Consider the following 13,140-nt stretch of genomic DNA (forward strand, 5'->3'; position numbering starts at 1 on the left):
TATTTTTCATTGTCATTCATGAATACTCCTGATTATTCTTCAATCCGAATCCCAGCGTTGTCCAGAGAGACACATTGTGGATGGCAGCTCAGAGATGCGTTGTCGCTGCCCCCCCCCCCTCAGCTCTCCCCCCCCCCCCCCCGTCTCCCAGCTCCCAGCTGGGTCCTCCACCTCCTCCTCTCTCTTGCAGAGTCGCATCCTTTTGCGCGATGCAACAGTGCCATCTAGGAGGTGGCTTTTAATTCCATCACCACACTCCCCCCACCCCCCCACCCTCCCCCCCACCCTCCCCCCCCCCCCCCCCACCCTCCCACACCCCCCCCCCTCACACTCCGCTTGGCTTTGCTTCCTTCGCTCAGCATCTGTGTGGTTTAATGTACTGCTCAGGGGGGTGGATTTCTCTTCTTTCTTTTTTTTTTTGTGGGCAAAGATGATAGATTTAAGCATCCCATCAGGCATGGGGGAATACGGAGTGGCGCAGATTAAAGCAGGCAGGAGCGACCGGCTAACACAAAGGGAGGCCCACTTTAAAACCACATCATGCCAGATTGTCTTTTGCATGGCTCCTGTAATCCCACAGGAAATTGATACAAAGACGGCTCCCCGAGGTAGGGCGAAGCGTGGCGTACAGACGCGCAATGAGGAGTGACAGCAAAGCTATTGGTAGACGTGAGACGTAGTGACACGGAGCCTAGCGACAGGTATTCTCTACCTCGCTCGTCCTCTCCCCCTCTCTCTCCCTCTCTCTCTCTCTCTCTCTCTCTCTCTCTCTCTCTCTCTCTCTCGGCGGTGTGCTGTAGATGCAGTTGGCACTAGGCAGAAAGCCCCCTCATACGAATAAGCAGCTGGAATCTCATGACATTGCAAAAGGGTGAAATACAATACGAGGAAAGGCGTAATTTAGGCAGTGGGAGTGTACCGACGAAAACACCAGCGGCAAGTCGGTGCATCTGCATAAACATGTTTTGTTTTGTTGCCTTCAGAATAGGACGACAATAAGGGAACGTGAATGGGTGTTACAGCTGCGGGGAAACGGATGAGATCCCCATGTGCCGTTGAGCCGGAGCTGAGGCCCTTCGCTATCCGCCTGCTCTGGCTCGTCGATATTGTCCACCCACAATAACCCCGTTTTCCCGTTTTCCCAGGGTGCCACAGGTAGACCGGGGGAGCGAGGTTCTAAAGGAGAACGGGTGAGGCATCGTTTTTTGTTTTTTTCATTCTTTTCTTCCTTCTTTTTTTATCTATATACATATATATCTCTGGAACCATTGTTGTTGTTACGTAAAAATATCATGCGCGGAAAGCTAACGAATGAATGCTAATGAAACTTCTTCTGCTCGGTACGAAATTTGACTAATCCTCCCGCTGCACGCAGGCACATGAGAGAAGCCTTTACAGCTCAATGCAGTTGTTCCATTGTGTGGGGAAGTCACAATTAAAGAGCTCTGTCACACCCAGACACTAATCTATTGCAAAATGGCAGTAATAGGGGATCAGAAGTAAACCTCCTAGATACACAATTTGCCTCAGATCCTCTGGAGAGGTGAGGCACAAGTGGCTTCGAAACAAAAGTGAGGGGGGAACGAGAGTTCAATGAAGTGGTCCAAGTCACAGAAAGTTCTGAAAAGATGTGTGCTGGTTGCTGAATCCAACTCCCTCCGTTCTCCTGAACCTGTGCTGCTTTCCTTTTTTATAGAGCCAAACGTTCCCCACTGAACTCATGCAGGCATGGGGGAGGATGACTTCATTCATTAGTAGATAATAGTGTAGTTGTTAGGGTGTTTGACTCCCAGCTGAAAGGAACTTGGTTAAAACCTCAATGTCTTCCTATTACCCTAAGGCTAAATCCATAACCCCCTAATTTATAACTTTGATACATTAATAAACCCTAACATTTACTTTAGTTAAGGCGGTAATAAGAATTATTTCGTTGTTATTTTATTATTTTATAATGAGCCACTGCCACCCTTTATTAGTTAACATGAACACCGTTAGTAAATGATAACTAGACCATTAGTTAACTGTTAGTTCATTGTTTGTTATTGCTTATTATAACGTTCACCAAAGTTAATTAATGGTTAATTAACGTACCCTGTTACCAAAACATCTACTAAACAGTAGTCGTAGAATAGTAAAGCCTCGTTCGGTTCCATTGAATTAATCAGTGGTGCAGATGGGTGACGTCTGTGTGTCGGTGTTGGCGGTCCTGCAGGGCGACCCAGGCATCCACGGAGCCAGAGGAGTTCAGGGGGAGAGGGGACGGATGGGGGACCCCGGGATCATCGGACCAATGGGACCCTCGGGCCAGAGAGGAGACCCCGGACCCCCCGGTCAACTAGTAAGCCCCTCACTTTGAACCGCTGACTCATCGAGGCTGGTCAGAGGCTCAACTGTTTTCCTACGTTTCCCAGTCTCCGCCGTCGTAGCCGAAGCGAAATTTTGTATCCGTGATTCCGACGCTGTTTTTTTTTCCTATTTTTGGAGAGCGCGCGCGTGGGCGAGCGAAAGCGTAAGATCCACGAGAAAAAACAAAGCTTTGGTAAAAAAATGTGAGGTGGCTGCTCTTGGCTTCCCACTCCTGATCAACATATACACAGGAGAAGGTCATAGAGGAGGAGGAGGACAGGCAAAGAGCGACAGAGATAGGGAGCGGGGGGGGGGGTATCAAAGGGGAAAAAATGGAGCAAGGTGTGGGAGGAATAGGAGCACACTGCGGAATATTAATATACCCCCTCTGTGTGTCAAAGACATTTACACAATCGTGTGTACAGGGATTTATGTAATAGGAGAATTCCGAGAGAGACAGTGACGCAGAGAGAAATTGAAATCAAATACATTCAAACGATTGATGAAGTGTACAGATATGTTTGTCACATAGGAGCCCACCACGTATGGTCAGTTGCACTGTGTTCACTTGTGTCCATTTAACAATGGCACATGTATGTCTTGTTAAATGAAATGGAGAGTTCACAGAGAGATCATAAAATAAACGAATTTTCAGTAAATACCAGATAAGAAGTTTTCATCTTATTGTTTGAAAAGTCTGGTACGTTGTCGCTCGCTTTAATCCCTATTTTCTTAATTACTTTTCTTTTTTACCGAACAAAAACAAAATGAAATCCTTTCAACGTCATAAAAGTCATTCATTATTTCTGACTTCATGCTTTATGTTCCCCGCACAATACGGAGAGAATCTGAGCTCGTGCCGCACATGGCACAACACATGGCAGCAGCTAAATCAATTTCCATGCCATAGCTATTGTCTTATCTGCAGCTAGTGTGCTGCCGTTTCGCCATGAATAAATCACTAATAACAGCTGTCTCCTCATAATTGTAAAGATATGTTTGTGTCGCCTCTCCCACACAGAATGATGCCAGCTCCATGGAGGAAATTAAAATGTTTATCCGAAATGAAGTGTTGCGGGTGTTTGAAGGTAGAGGTTTCAACTTTTTCCCAAATTGTATTCTAGTATCGATATGATCACACTGTACTAACAAACATAGTCTCGATGTAAATATACATTGAAGATGAAGATTAATTTTACTGCTTGATTGTTTAGTATGTGCAAGTTTTGATTTGGCTTTATTATTTGTAGCCCACAGAAGAAAATTCCCATTGCGTTTACCACGATCAACAAATACTTTGACACTTGACACTTGTGCTTTTTAAAATGATATCCACACAAATATTTCACGACCCACCAATGCATATTTTTCAGTTGTGTCTTATAAAATGATATCCACATCCACATTCACAAAAAATGTACGGATCCGTAGCTCTTGTGAGTTCCATAATTTAATTTCTGGATTTTTGTCCGATGCGTCCCACTGCATCCCATCTGTGAAAAACGGTTGCTCAAGTTTATTAAGGACTTAAATATGCGTTACAAACAGGAGACGATTCACACTGCATGTACCGCGGTCCAAAAATTAAATTATGTAAAATCGATAAAATATGACATAATTCTCCAAGTATTTGCGGTCTACATCGTTCATGCTACAGTCGTTTACGTCCGGGTCCTAGCCGTCTCCTTCACTTTAAGCAGCACATTTATATATATGTTAACATATATATAAAACTAAACTATTCTCTCGGTGCTTGTTCAGCTTTGTTTACTTTCTCATTCCTAGCCATTTTTGGAATATTAATCATAAATTTGTATTTTAGTGTCGGATTAGCCAGCTAGTTGGAGCGCTAGGTCTCTGTTTTACTCACATCTTATTGATAAGATCCGACCTCTTTGTTAGAGGAAGGCTTTAAAATGTGCGTGTCCAGCTATATCATCAATTACGAAGGTGAGTAATATTCATTATTCAATTAACTAACACATTTCAGATGAAAAGCGACAGATTTCAGTCATTTGCATCCCTGATGAAGTTAGAGTTTGTCTTGTTATGGTTTAATTCTAGATAGTTTCGATCAAAGAAAATACTGGCCATAAGCCTAAGACATCAGCTGAAAACCGTGCTAAATTTCATACAGCTGTATTTTTGATATATATAATTTCATCCTATTTTGGCATTGACCTAAGCACTGTTGTATGACCTTATAGATGCTGAAGCCAAGTTCTGTAGGCTTAATGACCATCACCAGGCCAACAAAGGATGTCAGAAGGAAGAATTAGGTAACGGAAAGTCAACATGGATTTATTAGTCGGTTTTGGATAAATACATAATTGTGAATTTTGATCAATAGTAACCCTTAATTGAGAAATGTTGAGAATGCCAATTATTTTCACTCATAAACCTGGGTTTCTGTTTTATAGAGGCACAATCTACGCGCCCCTTGCAGGACCTCTTCCTTCCATCATCTCCTATACACGCTGGCAGTGTTATAGCGTACCAGCAGTCATCAGTGATGCCAATCATTTCCATCTTTGTTTTTTGCTACTCATTATGCTTAAGTTGATTTTTCCATAAAGTTTTATATTCTAATAAATGTGACTGATTGTCTCATGTATTCTTTTTTTCATTGTAAACTCAACTCACGCAACCGAATTAATGTATAGCGTCGTGGAAAAAGTAAGCCCAATACTAGTTCATTTGAAAGCCCGTATTAATTCTCCTTGTTACTAAAGATAGCTCCCTTTCTCGTTCCAGGTGTTATGTTAATCCATATTCGTATTATGTTGAAGGGCTTAACTATGTTTTCTGTAGGGCGCAAGTGTTCTGTGACCTAGGCTCTGTCCTATACATATACGGATGGCTCCTACTACATAGCAAATTAATAATATAGTACATGAAAAATAAAACTATAAATAACTATTGGCTACCCATCTGTACCATATACAGCAGCGTTATCGCCAGGTATTGGACAATTGACATTACACTCATGCGGCATGAAATCACAGATGGAGCACTCAGAATATCAAATGTAAACAGATGTAAAGTACCAGTATCCTAGATAAAATTTAAGACAAGTATGTATGTTTCCCTTCATCTTTAATCGTTTCATCTATCTTCAAAAGCTTCACGTAGTTCATCATTTTGACGGTTCCTGATTTCTGATATTAAATTAAAGTGTGTTTGTGACATTTAATCAATAACTTAAACATCCTATTTAAAAAAAATCGTCTTAATTTATAAAGCTTAGCTAGGACCACGGTTGAATGTGGGTTACAACATGGACAGGTGTTCAGAAAGAAAGTGTGGATATCAGCTTACCGGACACAAGTTAAACGTATGCATTTGTGGATCGAGTGCAACGCTATTTGTGGATCGTCACGCACGCAATGGGAACGTTCTCCTGTGGGCGACGACTGTCTGCACCGCAGGATGACAAAAATAAAAAAGCGTTCAAATCCGTCCAAGAACCAGGGGAGTCAAAGCGTATTCTCAGTATGAATGTCATGATTCTCTCCGATAGAAAAATTATCCAGCTATACCACCCTGCAGAAGACCCCAGTCGGCCTGCTGGCATCCCACGTAACGCAGGGCCCCCCCGGGCCCTCGGGCAAGGACGGTACCCCGGGCCCTTCAGGAGAACCAGGGCCCCCTGGCCCTCAAGGTAGGGGCCAATCTTGTTGGGTGAAATGTCTTTACAATTGTGAACAAATGAACCTGGCTCCCTCCCATTCCTGGACCTGGCCACCCTCTCTAAAAGTCTGACTCCCGATCATAACGTCCTTCAACCGTTGATTGTTTAAAGCTACACTGGGAACCCGTAACGAGGAATAGACCCTCGAGACGATGACATGGAAGTGTGTTTAACGTACGCGGTGTATGTCTGCCATGCATACCGAGGGGGGGGGGGGCGTGCTCAAGGGGGCTTTAAATACACTTACCATTCTGCCTTGAGTAGCGATGTCATCTGCCACATAATTCAGTAACCCGCCTGCGAAAAAAATACGCTCTCCTTCTTTTTATCTTCTCCGTCTTCTAATGAAAAAGCGGGGATGTGGTGCGGTAGATTGGGGCATGAGATTGGGGGGCTGAAGCCCTGTTATGGGGATTTATGGCTATCTCTCTCTTGCTAGACCTATATATCAAGGCACTCTGAGGGGCCGGGCGGCAGTGGAATGGCCCAGGAGTGTGATGTGCGCCGGCTCTCTCTGGGAAATCACGAAGACAAAGGAAAGGAAGAATTTGGCTGAGGAGTGAAAGCGATATCGGTTGTGGACGGAAAAGAACAGCTGCAGCAGTGCAGAAAGCAGCCTTAGGAACAAAAGGAAGATAGTCAGAACAAGGTGGTGGACATTGTTCACTCTACCCCAGTACAAACATCTCCCGTTCTGCTCTGTGTTTGCCATCTGTAATGGTTTTGCCCGCCAGGCTGTATGTCTTACTTTCGTTCTGTCTGTCTTTCTATTTTTCTTTCTTTCTTTCTTCAGACTGTTTTTCTCAGACTGTTGTTGTGTTGTGCGCTGAGCAGAGTTCTACAGGCGATGTAGAGTGTGTTTGTGTGTTTAAGTGCATTAAAAAAAAAAAACTAAAGAAAGAGAGCAAACTAAGCACATTGACCTGTCTCTGTGAATTGTATCTACCTCACTTATTGAAGAACGCTTCACATTTTTAACAATTGTGAGCAATTCTTAACAATTGTTCACAGTCAGCAGTCGGTGGAAGCCACGGGGACAATATGCATATTGTCACCCAATGTTGATTGTGGATGCACATTCTTCCACCTTAGATATGGTTTTAGTATTTTTTTTAACAAAAACAAAAACAAAATGACAAAAATATTACTACTAAATCAGTAATGGGTGATCCTAAATGCATCTTTCCACACCAATACCGATGCAACGTTAAAGGGAAGGGAGATTTCTGTGCTGGAGCCAGACCGTTTTTACCTCTCTTTGTCGATTCCTCTGTTGGAAAGTTTCGGGGGTAATATTTCCTCATTATTTCCCGTCATCCTCCACTGGAGACCGTGTTCCTCGAGAATATTCAATTTGACTTCCTCCAATATGCCAAATTTACTAGTTTATGGTGAAAAATGTCCCCTCTGTGATATTCACTTTTTTTCTTCACTCTTTTGCTTTTGTTTTGTCTTTGTCTCCATTTGAACTGGATTATATTATCAACATTTTTCCTACCTGTTAGAATAAGCTTTGATCGTTTTGTTTCTTATTTAACTATTATGTTTGAATAGTTTGAAATGCAATGTAGATGTATTACATGTATGTAGTAAAAATTAGGATTGTAGTAAAAATCCTAATGAGTCTTAAGATGTTCAATTGTCTTCGAAAGGACTCCGTTAGTTGTCTGTTATGAATATATATCATTTGTTCATGTACATTATTTATTGGTTTGTTGGGTTTATACTTTAGTTTATTTTCTATCTACTGTTACTCTGAGCTCGAGTTAAACCTATTTTTTGTTAACGCTTTGTTTTGAAAATATTACACACCAAGAATCATGACCGGCTGGATATTCTTTATTGAGCCCATTTTCTACCATGTGCCGATAAATATCATCCCCCAGCTGTAAGCGTTTCATGCTGCAGCTTTGCCTTTTGATTTGCCAGACAGCCCCACCAATGGAGAGGTGCTATACTGTTACGGTTGTTTACAGCATCCACCTCCCGGACTGCCATGCCCTCCACCGGCTAGCTAGGAAGCCCTTTGTGGCACCGGCGCTATATAGGTCATCATTGTACTCCGCAGCGCAACAGCGGTGCCTCCAGAAATGCTGGCTGCAATTCACTTTCAAGAGAGAGTGTGCACACACCCTGTAAAGACACGCTGTGGCATTTTTTCGATTTCTCAGTGAGTGCACCAATCGGCCCTGATGGCTTGTTCCCGTGTATGATATCCCGTATTTTCATTTTCCTGGCTCACGGTACAGTGTGCCGCCACGGAACGTCACCTCTGCCGACGAGATGGACGAGGCCCTGAGAGTTCTGAGAGAAGTCTCATTATGGTGGCCAATGTGTGAACAGCCTCTCTCTCTCTCTTTCTCTCTCTCGCCCTCACTAAGGCCAAGCATTTACAAGCTCTTTCTTATTCTTTGATTTTCCTGGGAGTGCTGAAGAATTTCCTCCGCTTGGGGATTGGGGGGGGCGGGGGCCTGTTGTGCAAGGCTTGACACTTGTCACGCTTTTCTGATTGACTCCATCCCAGCCAGCTGGTCTGGAGTCTCTGACTCATGAATGGGTTTGCTGCTGCCCCTGTGAACTGTTTTTTGTCCTTTCTTTGGTATGACTTTGCATGTAGTGACGATACAGCTCTTTGGTGTGTGGGTTTGCGTGTGTGTGTGTGTGTGTGTGTGTGTGTGTGTGTGCATATCGCAAGTCGTTCGGTTTGAGTCCCCCGTGCATCAGTGTGTGTTTGCCACCCCGTGGAAGACATGTCTTCCTACGTGACGAGCATGTTCCTGATTCGGTCTCTTCAGCACCACATTTATTTTCAGGGTTATGTTATTTCGAGAGTGAGAATGGCTGGGTGTCTAGCGGCTTGTCAGGGGCCCACAGTGAGAGCCTCTGTGAAGAAACACAACACAAATAGCAAACGGCGGTGGGGATGTGTAGCGTTTAGGATGTGTGGCTGTGAGGATCTGCGATACAGATGACTTGCACTTTCATTTCAACACGTACACATTGCATTTAAATATATAGTCATTCCTTGTGTAGTTATTTACGTTCTTGGTTATTTATTCTTGTCCTGCCTCTCTGGTTCCCTGAGTGTCCTTGCTGAACCTTACATCTGACCTCTACTTGACACGGTTCGTCGGATTGTTGTGTTGGGAAAATGTTCAAAGCCCGGTGTTGACAGCCTAGCCCATGCCAACCCATGCTGCCTTTCACTCGCAGAAGACAAAGGCAGATGACTTTGTTTGATGTTGTGTATTTTGACGGTATGTCAGTGAGCTTTTTATTATTCAAAGGACAGGCGGCCGAGAACTGGGAATTCATCGTGGCCTATTTCCAGCTCTTTTCCGCTGCTGGGGCCGCTCTCGTCTGAGCATTGACGACAGAGCGGGATTGGATCTTCACATCGGGCCAAAGCAGGGAGAAGATAATCTATTTGCGCTGCCAAGATGGAGCCCAAGATTGTTATTTTTAGGGGAAAAGGTCACGCTCACCTTTACACAGGACTTCAAGGGAAAAACACTGGCATTTGTACTAATCCTACTGACAACATCTCCCCTCCTCTACTTTATCTTCTTCTTCCGTCCGTGCCAATCGAAACAAGTTTGACTCCTGGACCAATCAGAGTTGGTCTTTTGTTTCCCCAGGTTACAGAGGTCAGAAGGGGGAGAGGGGTCAGCTGGGTCTTGGCCTACCAGGAGAACCGGGGGCGACAGGCGCACCAGGTAAGCACACTGAGATGGAATACGTAAGGGATAATGTTTATTATATTATCCCGCTTATTACACGGCTACTTGCCAAAACTTAAAAAAAAAAAACTTCAGACGGTGTCTTTTTACAATTTATTTGTTACCATTCGTAGTGGTAACAAATAAAAACCATTCCAAAGACGTTGACTTCGCTAAGCAACCGAATACGCTGAGGTATGTTACCGGACTACCTGCGGAGTGATGCGAAAGACCTGAATCAGAGGCAAAAAATCCCCTTTCCTTGACAGCGGTGATTATATGCTTAGCAACGGTCAATTCTCCAAAAATAATTGACCGCCGGAAGTTGGGGAAGGCCCATGCAGATGAACGGAAAATTCCACAGCATTGAGAAGAGCCGTGTAATACATCGAGTTATCACAATGCAACACAAAGGCTGGCTGTGACTAAGGGTGACTGGCTGTCTTCTCCCGGCCCGAAGGCCGTGTCCACGTCAACATCTGTATCATCAGGTGTTCTTGAGCATCCCCCTACCTGCTAGACTGGATAGCCCCGCCCATTCTGCCGGCTATTTGAGTTTGCCCTGCAGAAGGGCAATACATTTCTTTCAATTTTCGATTGCGTTTTTTTGCGGGAGCCAATCACTAAGCTGGCTTTTTCCCGTGGCGCGGTATTGGCTGGTTTAACACAATGACGACAGGGAAGCGACGGCAAGCAGCCAATTGCGTACAGAGTCATTAGTTAGTCCCGTTGATCACACCTCTTGTGCTGAAGAAAATGCCAGCAGCTTCTCCAGACCAACGTGCGATCTACGATTGAGCTTGGTCTGGTAGTAGCCAGGCTACCTACCTGATGACTGGAGAGAAAACGTATCAAATCTGAATTCACTTTCTTCCAAATACACATTAAGATACAACAAGGTTGGTAGCGCGGGTTTTGCGAGGGTGTCTGAGTTATCGTGATGAATGAAATATAATAACACAGACTATAGTAGAAAGTGGAACTACTTCATTTAAAAGCCCTTTCCCCACTACACCACCGGTAGGTTTAAAGTGTTAAATCGGCGAGCTACCGCTTTAAGCACAGGTTAGTATGATCCCCGCCCCCGCCTCCCTGCCCAAATCATATTTCCTCTACAAAAGACCCCTCAGTGTGTAATGCGTCCCCCTCTAATCCTGTGATCCCAGGCCCAGCGGGGGTCTCTTCTCCGGGCCTGCCTGGTACCCAGGGCCCCCACGGTCCCCCCGGGCGGTGTGAACCCGGGGACTGCCTCCCTCTGGCCTCCAGAAGCCGTCGTAACGGCTAAGCTGGTCGCCTGAAGACCGGGTCCCATGTCCGGTCTGAGCAGAAGACCTAGAACGGGGAACACCCCCCCCCCCCCCATGTGGGAGGCGGAGCCACGCCCCCATAATGACATTTCACCGCGGCCGACGGCGGTTGCAATTTTTGTTTGTTGTTTTTGTTTTTCGTTCCTTGTGTGCGTGCGTGTGTGTTAACCCTTGCAGCAATCGGAAATGTTTTTTTTTTTCACAACCTCTGCTGCGATCTATAATGCATTCCATGTCGATTATCTCCGTGTCTGTTAACGCCCGTGAAACACGATACGTTTTCTCCATCATGTTTTCTTCTGGCATTGCTATGCATACATCTGTCCATCAATCAACTCCATTGTGTTTATGTGTGTGTCACATATCTATCTGTTTGTGTGTGTGTGTGTGTGTGTGTGTGTGTGTGGGTATACATGTTTGTGTGTGCGTGTGTGTGTTTATGTGTCTCTATTCTCTGTGCATGTCCTATCTCCTCTCGTGCAAGCATAAACGGGCCAGCGAGATCGAGTTTAACGTGTGCATATTTTTTAATGCGTAGGTGTGAAACACTTGTAAGAATCTATATGCAAACCAAAATGCGGGATATCATAACGATAGGAGAGTTAATAGCTATTTTAAGTGGTAGACAATAACAAGTTTAATGTTGCATGTATGCCCATTATAATACTAATAGAGCTTGGGTGACAATTTAAAAAACGGACAATTTACTCTTTCAAAAACTGCCAGAAAGAATCGTTTGGTATCTGAAAGATCAAATGGCCTTCAGCTGCAACATCTAAACAACATCACTGCTTAATCGTTGCTATACATCCAAACAGCTCAACGCCAAAGCAACAACAACAGCTGCAGTTGTGTCAGCGTTGCAGATGAGCAGAATGTAACTTGTCTAATGCAGTGTGCGTGCTATAGAATTGATGGAATATCACTCTCACACACTTGTGAGCCCGTCTCTGAATAAGCCTTGGGCAGTGGAATAAGTGTTCCTTTAAGGCCCCGTCCACACGAAGCCGAAACAGGCGAAGCCGTTACGGTTTCGATCTATCCGGTTTCGCAGTATCTCCGTAAAGACGAAGCCAAGCGAAACCGGGTAGATCTGTAGAAACGCTGTAGTACACTTTCCAGGCCTATAAGGAGCGCTGCTTCTGCTACAGAAATCCTTGTTGTTGTGAGTTCTGAGACTCCGCGGGCTTAACAGTCATTGGCTAGAGGGTCGAGGGGTGGGGCGATGACGTCATGGTTTACGGTTTCAGTCGGTTTCAGGCGTCCACACGAATCCAAAACGAAACCGGGTAGATTTGAAACCACCTCCGAGGGTGGTTTCAGAAGTTTGCGGTTTCGGTCAGCGGATTCGCCGGCTTCGTGTGGACGGAAGGCCGAACCGTACAAGACCTTTGCGGTTTCGCCATGAAATCGGCTTCGTGTGGACGGGGCCTTAATCTCCTGCTTCATGGGCCGAATAATGGGACCTGAAGATATAATTGCAAAAGCAAGTCGTCTTTGTAATGATTCATTTAAGCTCTTTTGGTTGTATGTTATCCTGTGTAGATGACGTATGAGGTTATTTCAGAAGCTGACGTACACTGACTGTTGTTTACATAGTGTTTTGCTGTAATTCCTCCATTGTTTGTAAGTATGTGTGTTCCTCGATGTTCCTCCAATGCCACATTACTTACTGCACTCGGTACGGTACTGCTGGGTTCCATCTCAGCAGTTTATTCTTTAGTCTTCTCAAATCTACTTGAACAGTTGCTGTTTTATTTATTTAAATCACTGCTCCCAGTACATCAGGCACTGGCGCCCGGTTTTCCACTTGTTGTACTTGAGTTAAATGTGAACGCGTGTCGTCTCCAGACTGGATTTTTTTAATGTTTTATTAACGCTTCACATTCACATCTCACAGCCAATCAAGAGTTGAGTGTGTGTAGGCGTTGATGGCGATATGTGCTGTAGAAATTCTAAGTTACAACACATTTTTCCTAAGAATAGCAGTACACTGGTAATCACATTTGTTTTAAAACTCTGGGAAATAGTAAGAGAATAGTTTGCAAAGTCTGTCGTGATTTCCATGAACTTGAGA

General features: G+C 44.5%; 1 protein-coding gene across 1 annotated transcript in view; it reads left to right on the forward strand.

Moving 5' to 3' along the window:
• The window catches only part of LOC132473610 (collagen alpha-1(XIX) chain), a 40,948-nt gene extending 29,699 nt beyond the window's left edge, over nucleotides 1-11,249 (forward strand). The window contains exons 16-21 of the mRNA XM_060073816.1: nucleotides 1,146-1,190; nucleotides 2,213-2,338; nucleotides 3,368-3,434; nucleotides 5,867-6,007; nucleotides 9,676-9,753; nucleotides 10,923-11,249. Coding sequence (XP_059929799.1) covers nucleotides 1,146-1,190; nucleotides 2,213-2,338; nucleotides 3,368-3,434; nucleotides 5,867-6,007; nucleotides 9,676-9,753; nucleotides 10,923-11,041 — 576 coding nt within the window. The 3' untranslated portion in view covers nucleotides 11,042-11,249. The remainder of the gene's footprint in view (nucleotides 1-1,145; nucleotides 1,191-2,212; nucleotides 2,339-3,367; nucleotides 3,435-5,866; nucleotides 6,008-9,675; nucleotides 9,754-10,922) is intronic.
• Nucleotides 11,250-13,140: the final 1,891 nt, after the last annotated feature.

The sequence above is a fragment of the Gadus macrocephalus genome, chromosome 15 (assembly GCF_031168955.1).
Source record: "Gadus macrocephalus chromosome 15, ASM3116895v1".
NCBI classification, from domain to species: Eukaryota; Metazoa; Chordata; class Actinopteri; order Gadiformes; family Gadidae; genus Gadus; species Gadus macrocephalus.